General features: G+C 38.7%; 1 protein-coding gene across 1 annotated transcript in view; it reads right to left on the bottom strand.

Annotated features, from left to right (window-relative positions):
* ARL6 (ARF like GTPase 6) overlaps positions 1 to 19691 on the bottom strand; it is a 53218-nt gene that overhangs the window by 22969 nt on the left and 10558 nt on the right. The window contains exons 3-5 of the mRNA XM_081235196.1: positions 5806 to 5867; positions 5317 to 5385; positions 1135 to 1229 (exon numbers count right to left, since the gene is read on the bottom strand). Of these exons, the coding sequence (XP_081091322.1) occupies positions 1135 to 1229; positions 5317 to 5385; positions 5806 to 5867 (226 nt within the window). The remainder of the gene's footprint in view (positions 1 to 1134; positions 1230 to 5316; positions 5386 to 5805; positions 5868 to 19691) is intronic.

Genomic DNA, 19691 nt, shown 5'->3' with positions numbered 1-19691 from the left:
TGTGGGAAAAAAAAGAATATCTGGCAACAGGTGAATGACTGAATAAACTGTGGTACATTCACAGTATGGCATATTAGGCATCATTAAAAAGAATAATTATATATATGAAATTTGACTTGAAAGGATTTCCATCATGCAGTGTTATTTAAGAAGAGGAAGATGCAGAAGAGTGTACAGAATATGATCCTGTCTAGTAAATAACGATGACAGTTCTCATAGCGCCCAACCCTGTACAGTTTGCCCTCTGTATCCGTGGACTCCACACCCACAAATTCGACCAACTGTGAATGGAAAACATGCCGGGAAAAAATTACAGAAAGTTCCCAAAAGCAAAACTTGAATTTACCATGCACTGGCATTATTTACATAGTATTTATATTTTCTTAGGTATTATAAGCATCTAGAGATTACTTAAAGTATATGAGAGGATGTGCATAGATTCTATGCAAATACTACACCATTTTATATGGGACTTGAGCAACCACAGCTCTTGGTATCCTTGGGGATCCTAGAATCAATCTCCCATAGATACCAAGGGCGACTGTATGTACCTTTGGTACCTGTATATGTTTGTGTATGTATATATGATATGAAATATAGATAAAGGTATGAAAGAAAAAGTACCAAACTGTTAATATTGATATCTTCAAAGAGGATTGGAGGGCTCGGAGTAGTTTAAAAACAGAAAAGATCTGTTTTAAAAGAATTCCCACAATAAATATCTAAGAAATGCTGTGATCACACACACACACACACACACACACACACACACGTAAAAAGATGGTAACCAAAAAAATTTTAATGTGTTGAAACATCGATTTTTACTTTCTTCCTTATTCTTTTTCCATCCACATATTTTGCTATTGACACATTACTTACATAATCGAAAAAAAGGGCATTTTCATTTTCAGGGAAATAAAAACATTGCAAAAAGCTTTGAAATTTAAAAAATATATGGTACTGAAAGTAAAGATATTGTTAATTCTGCATAATTAATGTTTTAAAATTCAAAAATTTTAAATAAAAGATCACATAGTGTAAACAACACGTTTTGCTTACACCAAAGAACAAAACATCATACATAAACAGACCCCAAAGCACAGACATCACAGACTGAAAGACACACACATGTACCTGGATGATTCAGAAGAGTATCAAGTTCTTCTTTGGCCACAACCATTCTTAATCTATCACTACTATCAATGACAAAAATAATGGCTTGTCCTTCTCTGTATAATATAAAGAATGAGAAATATTAAAGACAAACTTGAACATTTTTCTATGTTTACTATCCATTTGCAATTCCTAACCTGTGTATTATGTCTTCATGTCCTATGTCCATTTATACATTACAGGCTTTGGTTTATATGAGTAATTAATATATTAACCATGTTAGTCATATTTCATGTAAAATCATTTCTTTTCATTTGGATCATAATATGGTAAATATAGTGACATTCCATAATTTTAAAAAATAACTAGTAAAACCATAATCCTATTACACAGATACAACCATTAATATTTTCATGTAAATCATTTTCAACATTTCCTTTGTGTATATTCATATATGAATATCTACATCTGTATTTAAATGGAATCCTGCTGTTTTATACTGCCTTTCTGAAATATATGTACATTTCCCTGATCTTTTTTTGCAGTATAGTTTGAACTACTTTTATATGAAACATTAAAGCGCTACACCAGTGTTTCTCAAATATTTTTTACCATAACCATAGTGAGAAATATATTTTACATTAAGATGCAGTTAGACATATAAGTATATGTAAATATATTTGAAATAGTCTCCTGAGACAATACTTACAAAGAGCTTTTATTTTATTCTATTTGACTTTTAAGCTGATAACCAGCCACTGAAATGATATAAGGATTCGCTTATAGATCACAGCGGCACTTCAAAAATCACTGATTTCCTTCGCATCTTTCTTTTAATGATTATAAAGTATAATGGACGTGTCATTAAATATTGTATCAAACTTCTAGTTTTGGACTTCATAGGTTACTTCCAATTTTCATTACTATGAAAAACTTTGGGATAAACATCTTCCTAAATACATTTTAAAAATTTCTTGATACTTTAAGATCTGTTCTTAGGAATAAAATTTCCAGGAATACATACAAAATTTAAAGTTTTAGATAAACATTGATAAATTATCCTCTGGAAATGTTATATCAATTTGTACTACTATCAGCACGTTTCCCACTCCCTTGCCAGCATGGCTCTTATCATTCTTTTCAATTTTTTACCATCCTAACAGCATATTATTTTACTTTGTATTTTGTTAATTGCTCGTTAAGTTCAATATATTTTCATATATTTATTGGACATTTATATATTTTTTGTGACTCAGTGTAATCATAAATTAAGATTTTAAAGTTCAATGCCATTAGTAACCACATGCATATAAAAATAAAACAACTTTTTAATACTATTTTCTCCTATCATTTAAAAAATGAATGCAGATTATCACAGTCACATATTACTAGTGGATATAGAAACTGATATAATTGGAAATATCTATCAAGAGCTTTAAAAATGTTCACTTTGAGCCAGTAATTTCATTTCTGGAATTTATACTAAGGAAACATGAAGTATGACAGAGATTTATACAGTAATATGTTAACTGAAGAATTGCCTATAATCTTCAAAAACTGAGAACAGTCTTTATGTCCAAAAATAGAGAAATGATTAAGCAAATTTGGGTACAGGAATATGAAAAAATATTAGGCCGCCATGAGAGTTACATCCTTTCTATGTTTTTCCTGATTCACCCTTATCATAGAATGTTAACTGAAAAACTATATAGTACATGGTACATACTTTAGAAGGCTCCTTTCTCAATTATGTAAAGTGTATATTATATATTTCAAAATAGAAGAAACATACCCAAAAGATTAACAATGGTAAATTTATTAGTAGTGAGATTTACAGGAAACAATGTTTAAATATGCTTTTCTATATTTTCCAAACACTAACTCCTTTCCAAATATGTACTTTTTATGCTTTATTACTTTCTTATATTCTAAGAGTAATATGCAAAAATTATACAATAATTAACATTACAGAGTCATACAAATGACAAACTAAACTTCCTTTATAATCTTATTCCCAAAACAAATGCTATTAATGGTGCGGTACATATTCCACTAAGAATTTTCTTCTCTCTCCATATATATTAAGCACATACTTGTATTAAGAATAATTTTTTTCTTCATATAATTGATATGAAAAAATGTCATTATAAATCATTCTCAACACACATTCTTCTCTGTGTATCTTTGCCCAGTAGTCCTAGTCATACTGTACTTTTCTGAAAGCAAAAATTATGGCTGCAGGGCATGAACATTTTTCATTTTAACAGATATTGATAAATTATCCTAAGAAAGATGGTACATTCTCACTACAAGAGTGGCTTATTTTGCCAACAGTAGACTTAATTAATCTTTTTAACCTCTTTCAGTCTAATAGATTAAAATGCACTTGTTCTTTCACAATCAGAAAAGTACAGAGATAGAGGAAATAAATTTACTATTACTGTAGACTTCTCAACAGTAACCATATTCAGCATTCCACCTAAAATGTACCTATAATATTCCTGAATTCATTAACTTCTTCCAAAAAGATTTTGAAGAAAAAGAAGTTAAAGTCAGAAAAAAAGCTTCCTTTTTTGAAGTACTATTTTTTATGCAGTATTATGTTTTCTGTAATTAAAATAAATGTTACATTTTTAAAGTAATTAAAGTAAATACATTTTTTTTTTTAGAAAAAAGAATTGTTTACCTACTAATTGGAAGAATAAACAAATCCTATACTGAAAACTGCGGTTTCCTTAAAAACAAAAACACCTCACATTTCCCCCAGAGAATTTATTGCAGGATACCACAAACATTCCACCCTTCCTTTTCCAAACTGGCCCTCAAATCTGAAGCATTCTTCTCTTTCTACCTCAGAGGTCCTCTGGCTCTATATGATTTAAATAGCCCTTCAATATGAAAAGAATATCTGGAATAAATCTCCTTTGGTTCCTACCCAAGGAATAAAACATTTGTCCCCACATTAGCATGAAAGAATTAGCCAATGAGGGGGCTTCCCTGGTGGCGCAGTGGTTGAAAATCTGCCTAATGCAGGGGACACGGGTTCGAGCCCTGGTCTGGGAAGATCCCACATGCTGCGGAGTAACTAGGCCCGTGAGCCACAACTACTGAGCCTGCGCTTCTGGAGCTTGTGCTCCACAACAAGAGAGGCCGCGATAGTGAGAGACCCGCGCACCGCAATGAAGAGTGGCCCCAGCTTGCTGCAACTAGAGAAAGCCCACGCACAGAAACGAAGACCCAACACAGCAAAAATAAATAAATTAATTAATAAACTCCTATCCCCAACATTTTCTTAAAAAAAAAAAAAAAAGAATTAGCCAATGAAAATTAAAATCTGATCTGGCAGTCATCACACACCATTTCAAGACAAGAGTTCATAAGAACAAAAGTGCATTTAGTGAAGAGATACTGTTTATAAATTTCAGACTCCAAAAGTGAGTTACACTCATCTTAAATGAAGAAGTCCTAGCAATATTACAAGTTTAATGAATTTATTTTAACATCGCATGCAAATCTTGAGAAGGTATAACACACTTGGATCCTAGCAACTTGACAGCTGTTAATCAGAAGAAATTGGTGAGCACTTGATTTGCACATGCTAAAAATATCTTGTTTAGAATTGCTTGTAGAACACATGGATCAACTATTAGTGCTGTTATTTTAACTAAATTTATACAGTTAGTATTTACTGATCTATCTGGCCAGAATCATACTTGGTCTTGAAGAAATACTGAATTAAAAAAAAATCCCTTCCCTTGAGAAGTTCATAATCCCACTAGGGAGGCAGCTATGGTACATGAGTTAAAGATGTAATAAGTACGATTCAAGAGATATGAATGGACGAAGTACCGTGTCAACACGGGGGACAGAATAACTGGGCAAAACAGTGGAATTCTTCATAGAGGAGGTGATTTTTGAGCTAGTCCTTAAAGAACAAATATATTAACCTTAAGTTGCAGAGAAGTAGGGTAGAATAGGACATTAAAAACAGACAGAACAACATATGCAAGGTCAGAAAGAATCTGAAGCATTTGAGAAATAATGTGAAGTATGATTATACTTTTTTTAAAAATTAGGAAGTATACTTAAATTATATAAAGAACAAACATTGCAACCTAGCCCATGTAATCCTTTGGATTTCTAATCATTACTGGTTATTAAAATATAACCATCTAGTTTACCAACATTCACAAACATACTTACTTATAATAGTGTTCCCAGAGATTTCTGTATCTTCCTTGACCTGACATGTCAAACACTGTAAAAGACAAACTATAAAACAAAACAAACAAAATGAAAAAACATGACTACATTATAAGGTAGTAAAATTGTAACTTTTACTTAAAATTTTAAATTGTTTTCAATCAAAGAAACCACCCTTGAATATACAATATTCAACTTGGGCCAGCTTTCAAGTACAAGTGCCATAGAATGAATTTTTTTGAATATAAATATGATTTTACAATGAGTAACATATAAAAAAGATATTTCCTTTGCTAGTGAGGTTGTCAGAGTTTATCTAAACTCTGAATTCTTTAGAATAATCCAGAGGTAGTGGTACAAATATTTAAAATCTATGGGCTTCTGAAATAGCAAATTACTTTTTTCTAAGAGTAGGAGGAATAACTATGTAGATCTAATATCATTTTTCACCCACAACTTCTTAATCACAAGTTTAATAAAATGAATTACCTGGACGATTTGAATTTCTCTATGCTGAATCCTATCGTTGGAACTATATCTTGAGATTGAGCCTTTAAGAGAGAAGACAAAGTTTAGAAATTTGCAATTACCAAAGATGAATTTTTCCTCACGTTAAAAAAAAAAAGCACCCAGATTTTCCAGTTCTAAAATCTGCCACTAAGGAGATGACAGGATTAAACAAAATTATAAATTTTGCAATGAGATCACTGCATGTGAATTCTTTATAAAGTTTAAGGTTTACTAATTATAAATCTGCATGTGTGTCTTCACATTCACATTTTGTGGCTTGCTGCAAGTTACCACAGACTTAAAGTGGTTTCAAAAGTCTCCTTCAGCTCACATATAGGACTTTCTAATCTTTCATACTTATTGAGTTTATATATGCTACAGAGGACTGTGCTCATGTGTAGATGGTGAATATACATGGTCCCTGCTCTCATGGAATTTATAACCTGGAGGAGGTAAACCGCAATAAACAACTGAGTTACAAGTGAACACAATTTTGAGCAGTGCTCAGTGCAATGAAAGGTGATTGAGGGTGGGAGGCAATGGGGCAGAGGAGGGTTAGTATAGAAGAGCCTCTCTGATGAGGGGACATCTCACCCAGGAGTGAATGTTAAGAAGGGGAAAAGCTATGACAAGATATTGGCAAAGAACATTCCAGTCAAAGGAATTAGCCAGGGCATGACCTCAAGGCGGGGAGGAACTCACCACTCAGAAAAAGTAGAAGGCCTGTATGTCTAAAGTATATTTAGTAAGGAAAAGAGCTGTACGTAATCAAGTAAGATAGGTAGGGCCTTGAAGGCCATGGTGGGAACTGTGTGGAAAAGAGATTGCAAGGGGGCAAGAGTATAGTGGGAGACCTGCTGACACATCCCACAGGCAAGTAAAAGGCCTTAAATGGACAAGTTAGCTCATCAAATGCATCATAATACTTCTATCATCAAAACTTTCTCCTTTTGAATAAAAATCCATTCACCTTCTAACCCAGATGCCTAGGATTTATTCTCAACTCCTCCCCTTTTTACATTCCCTATACAACCGTTCTCTAAGCTTTATTGGTTCTATCTCACTAACTTAGCTCAGGCCCTTATCGTTTCTTGCTTCAAATTACTACGACAGCCTCCTGATTACTCCTAATTGCTAATATACTACCTAAACAGGTTACTTAACTTCTCTTAGCCAGGGGTCCCCAATCCCGGGCCTTGGACCGGTAGCGGTCCGTGGCCTGTAGGGATCTGGGCAGCACAGCAGGAGGTGAGTGGTGGGTGAGCGAGCGAAGCTTCATATGCCGCTCCCCATTGCTCCCCATTGCTCGCATTACCGCCTGAACCATCCCCACCAACCCCCCTGCACCCCCCCCTGTGGAAAAACTGTCTTCCATGAAACTGGTCCCTGGTGCCAAAAAGGTTGGGGACCGCTGCTCTAAGCCTTAATTTTCCCAAATGTAAAATATATTATTACTATCCTTAACTCATAATGTTATCATGAGAATTAAATAAGTTAATGGATGCAAAATACTCAACATAGTGTCTGGTCCATAGTAAATGCTCAACAAATGTTTGCTATTATTAGAATTACACTCTCACTGATTTCAGTTTCATTCCCCAATTTTCTCCATACTGCCCAAAGTGTAACTTAAAAAAATTTCCTTTCAGCTCATCTTGTTGCTTTTATGTAAACAGAGGAGAAGTAGAGGGGAAATTGTTGCTCCACATCATTATGTTCACTTCGGTAGTGTACTCCTGAAAATTGAAAATTCAAATCGAAAGACAGAAGGTGAAAAGTCACTGTAGCTTTGTCACCTCAATAGTAATGTGCTAGTGAAAAGACCTCCCAGAGCTGCCCTGGTTTTGGCTTTCTGAGATTTGTTTATTCAGCTTTTCCTTTCATCCTGTGAGCTGCCTAGTATTCTTCCAAAAATATCTCTTTTTGTTTATGTTAGACAGATTTTATTTCCTGCTACTGGGATTCCTGCCTCATACATTAGGGGTCTTTTATTGCACGGCAAACTTTGGAATAAAGAGTTTCCTAATTTTTGTTGTCCCAAAATGCAACACTGTTTCGATTTTATGGATTTTCATGTGCCAACCATGTGATAAAATCATCAGCTATTATTATTAGGAAAAACATAAAAATAAAAAAGTTAAAAGTTTAAAGAAATCTCAGAAAATATACCTCAAATGAGTAGCTTTGTCTTCAGTGAACTGTAATTAGAAATTGGCCTAGCCTCTTCACAATCACCCAGTTTCCTCACAAACTCTTTCTGTTTCCAGACGAGCTACCCTTTAACTTGCTGTTTTAATAGGGATAAAATTAATCAATTTCAGTTTCTTTTCTTCCCCTCACTTCTAAAGTTCTATTGGAAGATAATTAGAAAGAAGAAACTCCACAAATTAATCAGGATAGGACAAGATATGTGGGCTGGTACTTCCAGATTTTCCTCTAAACAATTCCGAAATAGTCTCCACCGATTAACTTTCCTCTGCTCTATCCAGGAACAAATACATTTGGTAATTCTCTAAATTGGACAGGGAATGCTTACAAAGCAAGCAAAGGGCACAGGAATTATTACCTAAGTGGACTAGGCTATCTGAGACAGCTCAGGAATAGACCAACATCAATAAGAGTAGAACAAGATTTCTAAGAGAGGCCCTATTTGGTTAGCTTTATTAAGACTGCTAAAAATGATATCCTTGGTGCTATCTATCGATCATTACTCCCTGCCCAAAAATAAAAATTAAAAAAAATCACCCATCAGTCCATTTGTCCAAAAATACATTTAACTACTAAGCAATATTCTAGGTGTCTGGGATTCAGTATTGAACAATACAAGATCTATACTCTTACGGAATTTAATTTTATCATGAAAAATTTAATAAACAACAACTGTATATGCAAGGTAATTTCAGATTGTTTTAAATGTTAAGAATATAAAACTGGGTGATGCGATAGAATGAGAGCATTTATGTTGGGGGTGGGGCAAAAGTGGGAAGTTTAGAAGAAAGGTGTTTACAGAGCACATCTCAAGAAAGTGACACCTAAGATCAGGTTCTTGGAAAGTTATCAAGTTAAAATGTACCTCCTCTCTCTCTATTCATCAGTTGAGAAAACCTAGATCAGCAACCTTAGTATATTAACAATAAATGAACATTAGGACAGCTTAAATTAAAACCAGGAAGTATCTTGTTATCTAGAAACTGATTTTATCCCCCCAAAATAAGATACTCTAAAATGAGATTTGTGATTTCTTTTGCAAGACATTTCCTAATAGAGCATTGTAGATTTCTATTATTCACCTTAATTCATTAAAAATAATGAATTTCTCACAGTAGATGTAAGCTCACAAGAGACTTTTCTTGAGTTCAAAGGTAGGGAGGAAGCAAGTGTTATATCTGTGCCTGAATGACAGAGGTTTTGGGGTTTTTAAGAAGTCCCATTTCAAGTGTCCTCTTGGCTACTGTCACCAAGTTTTTTTAAAAAATTTTTTTAAAGTAAAGCAACTTACTCTGCTCTCAGGATGTAGAGGTCAATTGTTCTCAGGAGACAGGATAGTTGCCTAAAGATTAAGGCTCAGGAAGTGGTGTCAGAAATTAGGCTACCTCCTTAAAAATAGCCCTGGAGATAGTCTAGGCTAGTTCCGTAATTCATCAGAGGTAGCAGAGAGATAGGTATGTTGGAAAGCAAAAGAAGATTAATTGAAAAGCCTTACTTACTGGCTGCAAGCCCAGGTTTTCCTGAGGACTCTCCCTGACTGATGTGGTGTGTTAGGCAGGGTTAGCAGATCTTTCACAGGACTAGTCTGAAATTGGGATATCAGAATATTTCAAGATGATAGACCGAGCTCATGCTGCCTCCTTACCCTTCTGCCCCAAACAAATGACCAATAATGTTTGGAGAAGAAAGCTGTTCCCATCCATATCAAAGATTATCCCTATGGTAATAACCATGTCTTGGGACAGAAGATCACTATACTGTTGGGGATGATGGAAAAAGATAATGTAATTTCTGTTTTGTTCTTTGAATGATATTTCTGCCAATTTGAGTATGGTAGGCACTGGGGGGGTGCTGGTCCACTTTGGGGCTATTAACTGTGGCTCTGGTTTCAATCATTTTGTACTTATTTGAGACTACTTTTACAAAAAAATTACTTTTGAGGATATTCCTTCATGTGGAGAGAAATGGAAATATCTCCTATAGGATAGGACCTAAAGGACCTTACCTAAAGAATTTCTTTATAATCTTGCTCACAACCCTACCTGCAGAAGTGCAGGTCACCAGCCCAAAAGACTGGGGTCAGCTAATAGTTTAACTATTAGCTGATAGCTGATCCATGGAACTAATTATGGACCCAAGCACCGCTGCATGTGGCTCTATTTTTACCATACATCCATCCTTCTCTAAATTCAATTCAGACCCCATTCAATTGGGTAGGATGCTATATCTTCCTCTCAAGGACTGTTAAAGAAATCTCTCATAATCACCTAGGTCAGGAGACAGACTCCAATGTATATGGACTTTCTGACCTGTTCTTTTCCTTACTGGGGAAGAATCTCTTTTTCTCTGCTTCTATATAGAGAGAAATCCATTAAAATAATACTTCTGGTTACTCTATCTCCCCTCTCCAAATTTATTCCTCTTCATAGGGGAAAAAAAAAAGAGACTTCTTTGACTTCTCAGTTTATGAAATGGAAACTGACATCCTTGTTTCTGCCTCTCTGTCTCTGTCTCTTTGAGAGCCACATGCTTCTTGAAACCATGCATTCTCACCTGTTCTTAACCATGCAGTAAACCTAGATGAGCAGGATCTTTCCCTGAGGAGGAAAGCTTGAATTTGGGGACATGAGTCATAACTTAGAGTGTGAGCAAGTCCTCTGGCCAGACCTAAACCTTGCCCTCCAAAATCACCTTTTTCAATAAAACTGCTAGTTTTTATCTCTGCCTGACTTCAGCATGATTTCCAGCTTGGCTGGGGAGCCCCTTAAAACACCTAAATTGCTTTGCAAATCCATTTTCAACTTCTCATCACGCCTGCCTCAAACAAACTCCCACCTGAAAATACACCAGCAGTTAGTTGTTTCCACGTGGCAAACTCACTCACATAGAAGAAGGGAATGATGACCAGAAGAAAAGAAATAATGGCATTTTTGTAATTCCAAAGCAATCTCAAACTAAACAGAAGTATAACTGAAGCCGTTGGGAGAAAGAAAAAAAAAAAAAAAGGCAGTAAGGCTTCTCATTCTGCTCAACCTGAAGTACTGTTTGGAGGCATTGAAGTCCACCTTCAATTACCATATTTAGGAGCAATGCTTCCCACTCTCCAGCCATTCAGTCATTAAGATTACCAGCTTCCTAATTTTTGTTCTGTCTGTATGTAGTCTATATTATTTTTTTACTCAGCATTTTTCATTGATTGACTAATGGTTTTTACCTAGATAAAAGTACTTACAACTGTAAATGTTAGCTGTCTACCCAATATCCACTCTCCTCTTCTTTCATACTTACAGGACCCCTATTACTAATGGAAGCAGCAATATGTCCTGCTTAAAAAAAAAAAATCCAGCCTCAGCCAGTGAGGTAAAAGGGTCATTAGTTGGGGCTTCTAGGTAAGCTCTTTAAAGAGGGCTTATTTAGCAAGAAGGCTTATTCTTTTGCCCTGTTCTTTTCTCATCCCTGTGATTTAGAATATAGATAAGATAGTTAACTAAGGTGGCCATGTGGAGATCCTGAGGATCTTGAAGAAAACCAGGCACTAAGGATAGCAAAGCAGAAGGATGGAAGATGCCTGGACCATGCAGCTGCCACACCAGCCTAGGAATACCTCTTCTGGACTTATTTAGATGACAGAAAAATAAGTATCTTATTTAGTCCACTGTTATGTGGGTTTTCTTTATATGTAGCAGAACCTAACTGTAACTCATGCATTATGTGGTGGATGTGTTAGCTTTATATATATTTCAGTTATTAAAATAATATGTTCAAGTACTTACTACTTAAATGACTCAAAGTCATCTTGCTTGCTACTACTGATATGCATACCACACTCCTGGGAAACTGTCTGTTTATCCATAGAACCTACAAAAATGATTCACATTTCCCTTTGTTTTGCTCTTCTTGTAAAGAGAGAGCCGAAAAGAAGGCAATGCTACCTGAAAGTAAACTCCACAAATTTGTGAAGATCATCTGAGAAGAAAAGACATTTGGAAAACATTCCAGTTTAAATAATAAAGATTTACCTACCTACCTGCATAAAATACACTGCAAATTATGGCTGGCTGATACTTATTAATTTAAGGTACCACAAATTTAACAAGATTACATAACATGATAATGAAGTTATAATGGCAAACAAAATAATCCTGCCTTATCTCTCTTTAGCAGAAAGATACAGGGGGCAGAGTCAAGATGGCGGCAGGAGAGGACGTGGAGTTCGCGTTTCTCCACAACTAGGATGCCTGCCGGACACTGGTGGGGGACCTCAATGCCCAAGGAGATGGGAGGAACCCCCAAGCGACTGGGTAGGATGAGGGGGGATTGAGGGGGAGGAGAAGTGGAGGCCAGACAGGACTGGTGCACCTGAGGGGTGGGTGGGAGAGGGGAGGGGTTCCCATGCCTGGAGGGAGCTTCGGGGGGCTCAGAAGATCAGGGGGAGCACGCCTAGCATCTCCCTTGCCCAGTCTGGCCCTGGGAAGCCCTCAGGGCTCCTCAGCAGGGTCCTCCACCCTCCGAGGCCCCGTTGGTCCTAGAGCCATAGGAGGGAGGTGAGGGGAAGAAGAGGAGAGGTGGGCGGGAGGAGCCCTCCCAGACCAGAGGATCAGGGAAGTGCGACAGGTTTTTGCCCTGGCCACTCGGCCATAGGAAGCTTGCTGGGCTCCAAGGCCCCCTCCGGGCCACGTGAGTCCTAGCAGCATAGGAGGGAGGCAGGGGGAGAAGAGGAGAGGTGGGAGGGAGGGGCCCTCTGGGGCCAGAGGATCAGGGGAGGTGCAGCCGGTGTTTCCCCCCAACCCACTTCGGCCCCGGGAAGCCTGCTGGGCTCCCAGGCCTGGTGCTCTGACCTCCAGGGCCCCCTCCAGCCTTGTGGGTCCTAGGAGAATGGGAGGGAGGGAGGAGGGGGAAAGAGGAGGAGAGGCAGACCATCCAGGGCCAGGGGATCATGGAAGGCACTGTGGGCCTTTCCCCCACCCACTTGGCCCCGGGAAGCCTGCTGGGCTTCTAGGTCTGGTCCTCTGCCTTCCAGGACCTCCTCTGGCCGTGTGGGTCCCAGGGGCATAGGAGGGAGGGAGAGGAGAGAAGAAGAGAGGCCAATGGGGAGGGGCCTTCCAGGATCAGAGGATTGGGGGGAACATGCTTAGCACTTCCCCTGCCCACTCGGGCCCAGTGAGCCTGCTGGGGTCCTGGACCAGGTCCTCCACCCTCCAAGGCCAGAGGCACTGCCTGGGCCCCTCCTGCTGAGGCTCCTCCTGCTGCATTGAGCCTAAGACTCACCGCCCCACCCACCCAGCCCCTCCAGGGCCTTTTCCTGCTCTGTTGGCCCTAAGCATAGGCCCCGCCCCCACCTGAAACCTGCCCCTGCATAATCCCTGCCCCCCAGAGCCAAGGCTTTTTCCGGAATTTTTTTTCTTTTTCTCCTCTTTTTTACTATTGTGGTTCTGTTTTACCTTCCATTGTTGTTTCAACTATATTTTTATTCTTTCTAACAAATCTGTTAGTTTTCTAATCTAATTTTATTTTTTACTCTTTGTTATAGTTCTGCTCCTTTTCTTTTTTTTTTTTTTTGCCGCCCCACATATCTTGCGGGATCTTGGTTCACAAGATGGGGGTCAGGCCAGAGTTCCTGCAGTGGGAGCTCCGAGTCCAAACCACTGGACTAACAGAGAACCTCAAACCCCAGGGAATATTCATTGGAGTGTGGTCTCCCAGAAGTCCTCATCTCGGCACCAAGACCCAGCTCCACCCAACAGCCTACAAACTCCAGTGCTGGAAGCCTCAGGCCAAACAACCAGTAAAACAGGAACACAATCCCACCCATCAAAAAAAAAAGAGAAGACAAAAAAATATGTTGCAGATGAAGGAGCAAGGTATAAAATCTACAAGCCCAAAAAAATGAAGAGGAAATAGGCAACCTACCTAAAACGAATTCAGAGTAATGACAGTAAAGATGATACAGAATCTCGGAAACAGAATGGAGGCACAGATTGAGAAAATACAAGAAATGTTTAACAAAGATTTAGAAGAACTAAAGAACAAAGAAACAGAGATGAACAGCACAATAACTGAAATGAAAAACACACTAGAAGGAATCAATAACAGAATAACTGAGGCAGAAGAATAAGTGAGCTGGAAGACAGAATGGTGGAAATAACTGCCAAGGAGCAGAATAAGGAAGAAAGAAAGAAAAGAATTGAAGACAATCTTAGAGACTCTGGGACAACACTAAACACACCAACATTCAAATTATAGGGGTCTCAGAAGAAGAAGAGAAAAAGAAAGGGTCTGAGAAAATATATGAAGAGATTACAGGGGAAAACTACCCTAACATGGGAAAGGAAACAGTCACCCAAGTCCAGGAAGCACAGTGAGTGACATACAGGATAAACCCTAGGAGAAACACACCAAGACACATATTAATCAAACCAACAAAAATTAAATTCAAAGAAAAAATATTAAAAGCAGCAAGGTAAAAGCAAAAAATAACATACAAAGGAATCCCCATAAGGTTATCAGCTAATTTTTCAGCAGAAACTCTGCAGGCCAGAAGGGAGTGGCAGGATATACTTAAAGGGATGAAAGAGAAAAACCTACAAACAAGATTACTCTACCCAGCAAGGATCTCACTCAGATTCAATGGCAAAATCAAAAGCTTTTCAGACAAGCAAAAGCTAACAGAATTCAGCACCACCAAACCAGCTTTACAGCAAACTCTAAAGGAACTTCTCTAGGTGGAAAACACAAGAGAAGAAAAAGACCCACAAAAACAAACCCAAAGCAATTAAGAAAATGGTAGTAGGAACACAGATATTGATAATAACCTTGAATGTAAATGGATTAAATGCTCCAACTAAAAGACACAGACTAGCTCAATGTATACAAAAACAGGACCCATATATATGATGTCTACAAGAAACCCATTTCAGACCTAGGGACACATACAGACTGAAAGTGAAGGGATGGAAAAAGATATTCCACATAAATGCAAATCAAAAGAAAGCTGGAGTAGCAATACTCGTATCAGATAAAATAGACTTTTAAATAAAGACTGTTACAAGAGATAAGGAAGGGCACTACATAATGATCAAGGGATCAATCCAAGAAGAAGACATAACAATTATACATATTTATGCACCCAACATAGGAGCACCTCAATACATAAGGCAAATGCTAACAACCATAAAAGGGGAAATCGACAGTAACAATAATAGTACGGGACTTTAACACCCTACTTACACCAATGGACAGGTCATCCAAGCAGAAGATAAATAAGGAAACACAAGCTTTAAATGACACAATAGACCAGATAGATTTAATTGATATTTATAGGACATTCCACCTGAAAGTGGCAGAAAACACTTTCTTCTCAAGTGCACATGGAACATTCTCCAGGATAGTTCACATCTTGGGTCACAAATCAAGCCTCAGTAAAATTAAGAAAACTGATCGTATCAAGCATCTTTTCTGACCACAAGGCTATGTGATTGGAAATCAATTACAGGAAGAAAACTGCAAAATATACAAAAACATGGAGGTTAAACAGTGCACTACTAAATAATCAAGAGATCACTGAAGAAATCAAAGAAGAAATTTTAAAAATATATAAAAACAAATGACAATGAAAACACCATAACCCAAAATCTATGGGATGCAGCAAAATAAGTTCTAAGAGGGAAGTTTATAGCAATTTAATCTCACCTCAAGAAACAAAAATCTCGAGAGGGGGAAGATGGTGCAGGAGTAAGACGCGGAGATCACCTTCCTCCCCACAGATACATCAGAAATACATCTACACGTGGAACAACTCCTATAGAACACCTACTGAACGCTGGCAGAAGACCTCAAACCTCCCAAAAGGCAAGAAACTCCCCACGTACCTGGGTAGGGCAAAAGAAAAAAGAAAAAAGAGAGACAAAAGAATAGGGACAGGACCTGCACCAGTGGAAGGGAGCCGTGAAGGAGGAAAGGTTTCCACACACTAAATGCCCCTTCGTGGGCGGAGACTGCGGGTGGCGGAGTGGGAGAGCTTAAGAGCCTCAGAGGAGAGCGCAGCCACCAGGGTGCGGAGGGCAAAGTGGAGAGATTCCCGCACAGAGGATAGGTGCCGACCAGCACTCACCAGCCCGAGAGTCTTGTCTGCTCACCCGCTGGGGCAGGCGGGGCTGGGAACTAAGGCTCGGGCTTCCGTTGGAGCGCAGGGAGAGGACTGGGGTTGGCGGCATGAACACAGCCTGAAGGGGTTAGTGCACCACAGCTAGCCAGGAGGGAGTCCGGGAAAAAGTCTGGACCTGCCCAAGAGACAAGAGACTTTTTCTTCCCTCTTTGTTTCCTGGTGCGTGAGGAGAGGGGATTAAGAGCTCTGCTTAAAGGAGCTACAGAGACAGACGAGAGGCGCGGCTAACAGAGCAGACCCCAGAGACGGGGATGAGACGCTAAGGCTGCTGCTGCCGCCACCAAGAAGCGTGTGTGCGAGCACAGGTCACTCTCCACACCTCCCTTCCGGGGAGCCTGTGCAGCCCGCCACTGCCAGGGTCCCGGGATCCAGGGACAACTTCCCCGGGAAAACGCACGGGGCACCTCAGGCTGGTGCAACGTCATAACGGCCTCTGCCGCCGCAGGCTCACCCCGCACTACGTACCCCTCCCTCCCCCCGGCCTGAGTGAGCCAGAGCCCCCGAATCAGCTGCTCCATAACCCCGTCCTGTCTGAGCGAACAAAAGACGCCCTCCGGCGACCTACATGCAGAGGCAGGGCCAAATCCAAACCTGAACCCCGGGAGCTGGGCGAACAAAGAAGAGAAAGGGAAATCTCTCCCAGCGGCCTCAGGAGCAGCAGATTAAGTCTCCACAATCAACTTGATGTACCCTGCATCTGTGGAATACCTGAATAGACAATGAATCATCCCAATTGAGGAGGTGGACTTTGAGAGCAAGATTTATTATTTTTTCCCCTTTTCCTCTTTTTGTGAGTGTGTATGTGTATGCCTCTATGTGAGATTTTGTCTGTATAGCTTTGCTTTCACCATTTGTCCTAGGGTTCAAACTGTCCATTTTTTTTTCTTACTTAAAAAATTTTTTTCTTAATAATTATTTTTTTATTTTAATAACTTTATTTTATTTTACATTACTTTATTTTATTTTCCTTTATCCTCTTTCTTTCTTTCTTTCTTTCCTTTCCTTCTTTCTACTTTTTCTCCCTTTTATTCTGAGCCGTGTGGATGAAAGGCTCTTGGTGCAGCAGCTAGGAGTCAGTGCTGTGCCTCTGATGTGGGAGAGCCAACTTCAGGACACTAGTCCACAAGAGACCTCCCAGCTCCACGTAATATCAAACGGCGAAAATCTCCCAGAGATCGCAATATCAACACCAACACCCAGCTTCACTCAACGAGCAGCAAGCTACAGTGCTGGACACCCTATGCCAAACAACTAGCAAGACAGGAACACAACCCCACCCATTAGCAGAGAGGCTGCCTAAAATCATAAGTCCACAGACACCACAAAAAACACCACCAGAAGTGAACCTACCCTCCAGAAAGGCAAGATCCAGCCTCATCCTCCAGAACACAGGCACTAGTCCCCTCCACCAGGAAGCCTACACAACCCACTGAACCAACTTTAGCCACTGGGGACAGACACCCAAAACAACGGGAACTACCAACGTGCAACCTGCAAAAAGGAGAACCCAAACACAGTAAGATAGGCAAAATGAAAAGACAGAAAAACACACAGCAGATGAAGGAGCAAGATAAAAACCCACCAGACCTAACAAATGAAGAGGAAATAGGCAGTCTACCTGAAAAAGAATTCAGAATAATGATAGTAAAGATGATCCAAAATCTTGGAAATAGAATAGACAAAATGCAAGAAACATTTAATAAGGACCTAGAAGAACTAAAGAGCAAACAAACAACGATGAACAACACAATAAATGAAATTAAAAATACTCTAGATGGGATCAATAGCAGAATAACTGAGGCAGAAGAATGGATAAGTGATCTGGAAGATAAAATAGTGGAAATAACTACTGCAGAGCAGAATAAAGAAAAAAGAATGAAAAGAACTGAGGACAGTCTCAGAGACCTCTGGGACACCATTAAATGCACCAACATTCGAATTATAGGGATCCCAGAAGAAGAAGAGAAAAAGAAAGGGACTCAGAAAATAGTTGAAGAGATTATAGTTGAAAACTTCCCTAATATTGGAAAGGAAATAGTTAATAAAGTCCAGGAAGCACAGAGAGTCCCATACAGGATAAATCCAAGGAGAAACATGCCAAGACACATATTAATCAAACTGTCAAAAATTAAATACAAAGAAAACATAATAAAAGCAGCAAGGGAAAAACAACAAATAACACACAAGGGAATCCCCCTAAGGTTAACAGCTGATCTTTCAGCAGAAACTCTGCAAGCCAGAAGGGACTGGCAGGACCTATTTAAAGTGATGAAGGAGAAGAACCTACAACCAAGATTACTCTACCCAGCAAGGATCTCATTCAGATTTGATGGAGAAATTAAAACCTTTACACACAAGCAAAAGCTGAGAGAGTTCAACACCACCAAACGAGCTTTACAAATGCAAAAGGATCTTCTCTAGGCAAGAAACACAAGAGAAGGAAAAGACCTATAATAACAAACCCAAAACAATTAAGAAAATGGGAATAGGAACATACATATTGATAATTACCTTAAATGTAAATGGATTAAATGCTCCCACCAAAAGACTCAGACTGGCTGATTGGATACAAAAACAAGACCCATATATATGCTGTCCACAAGCGACCCATTTCAGACCCAGAGACACATACAGACTGAAAGTGAAGGGATGGAAAAAGATATTCCATGCAAATGGAAACCCAAAGAAAGCTGGAGTAGCAATTCTCATATCAGACAAAATAGACATTAAAATAAAGACTACTAAAAGAGACAAAGAAGGACACTACATAATGATCAAGGGATCGATCCAAGAAGAAGATATAACAGTTGTAAATATCTATGCACCCAACATAGGAGCACCTCAATACATAAGGCAAATACTAACAGCCATAAAAGGGGAAATCGACAGTAACACACTCATAGTAGGGGACTTTAACACCCCACTTTCACCAATGGACAGATCATCCAAAATGAAAATAAATAAGGAAACACAAGCTTTAAATGATACATTAAACAAGATGGACTTAATTGATATTTATAGGACGTTCCATCCAAAAACAACAGAATACACATTTTTCTCAAGTGCTCATGGAACATTCTCCAGGATACATCATATCTTCGGTCACAAATCAAGCCTTGGTAAATTTAAGAAAATTGAAATCGTATCAAGTATCTTTTCTGACCACAATGCTATGAGACTAGATATCAATTACAGGAAAAGATCTGTAAAAAATACAAACACATGGAGGCTAAACAATACACTACTTAATAACGAATTGATCACTGAAGAAATGAAAAAGGAAATCAAAAAATACCTAGAAACAAATGACAATGGAGACACGATGACACAAAAGCTATGGGATGCGGCAAAAGCAGTTCTAAGAGGGAAGTTTACAGCAATACAATCCTACCTTAAGAAACAGGAAACATCTCAAATAAACAACCTAACCTTGCACCTAAAGCAATTAGAGAAAGAAGAAAAAAACCCCAAAGTTAGCAGAAGGAAAGAAATC

The sequence above is a fragment of the Mesoplodon bidens genome (assembly GCF_964165515.1).
Source record: "Mesoplodon bidens genome assembly, chromosome: 5".
NCBI lineage: Eukaryota > Metazoa > Chordata > Mammalia > Artiodactyla > Ziphiidae > Mesoplodon > Mesoplodon bidens.
The sequence above is the reverse complement of the archived record's forward strand: the minus strand, read 5'-3'. Positions and strand labels throughout refer to the sequence as shown.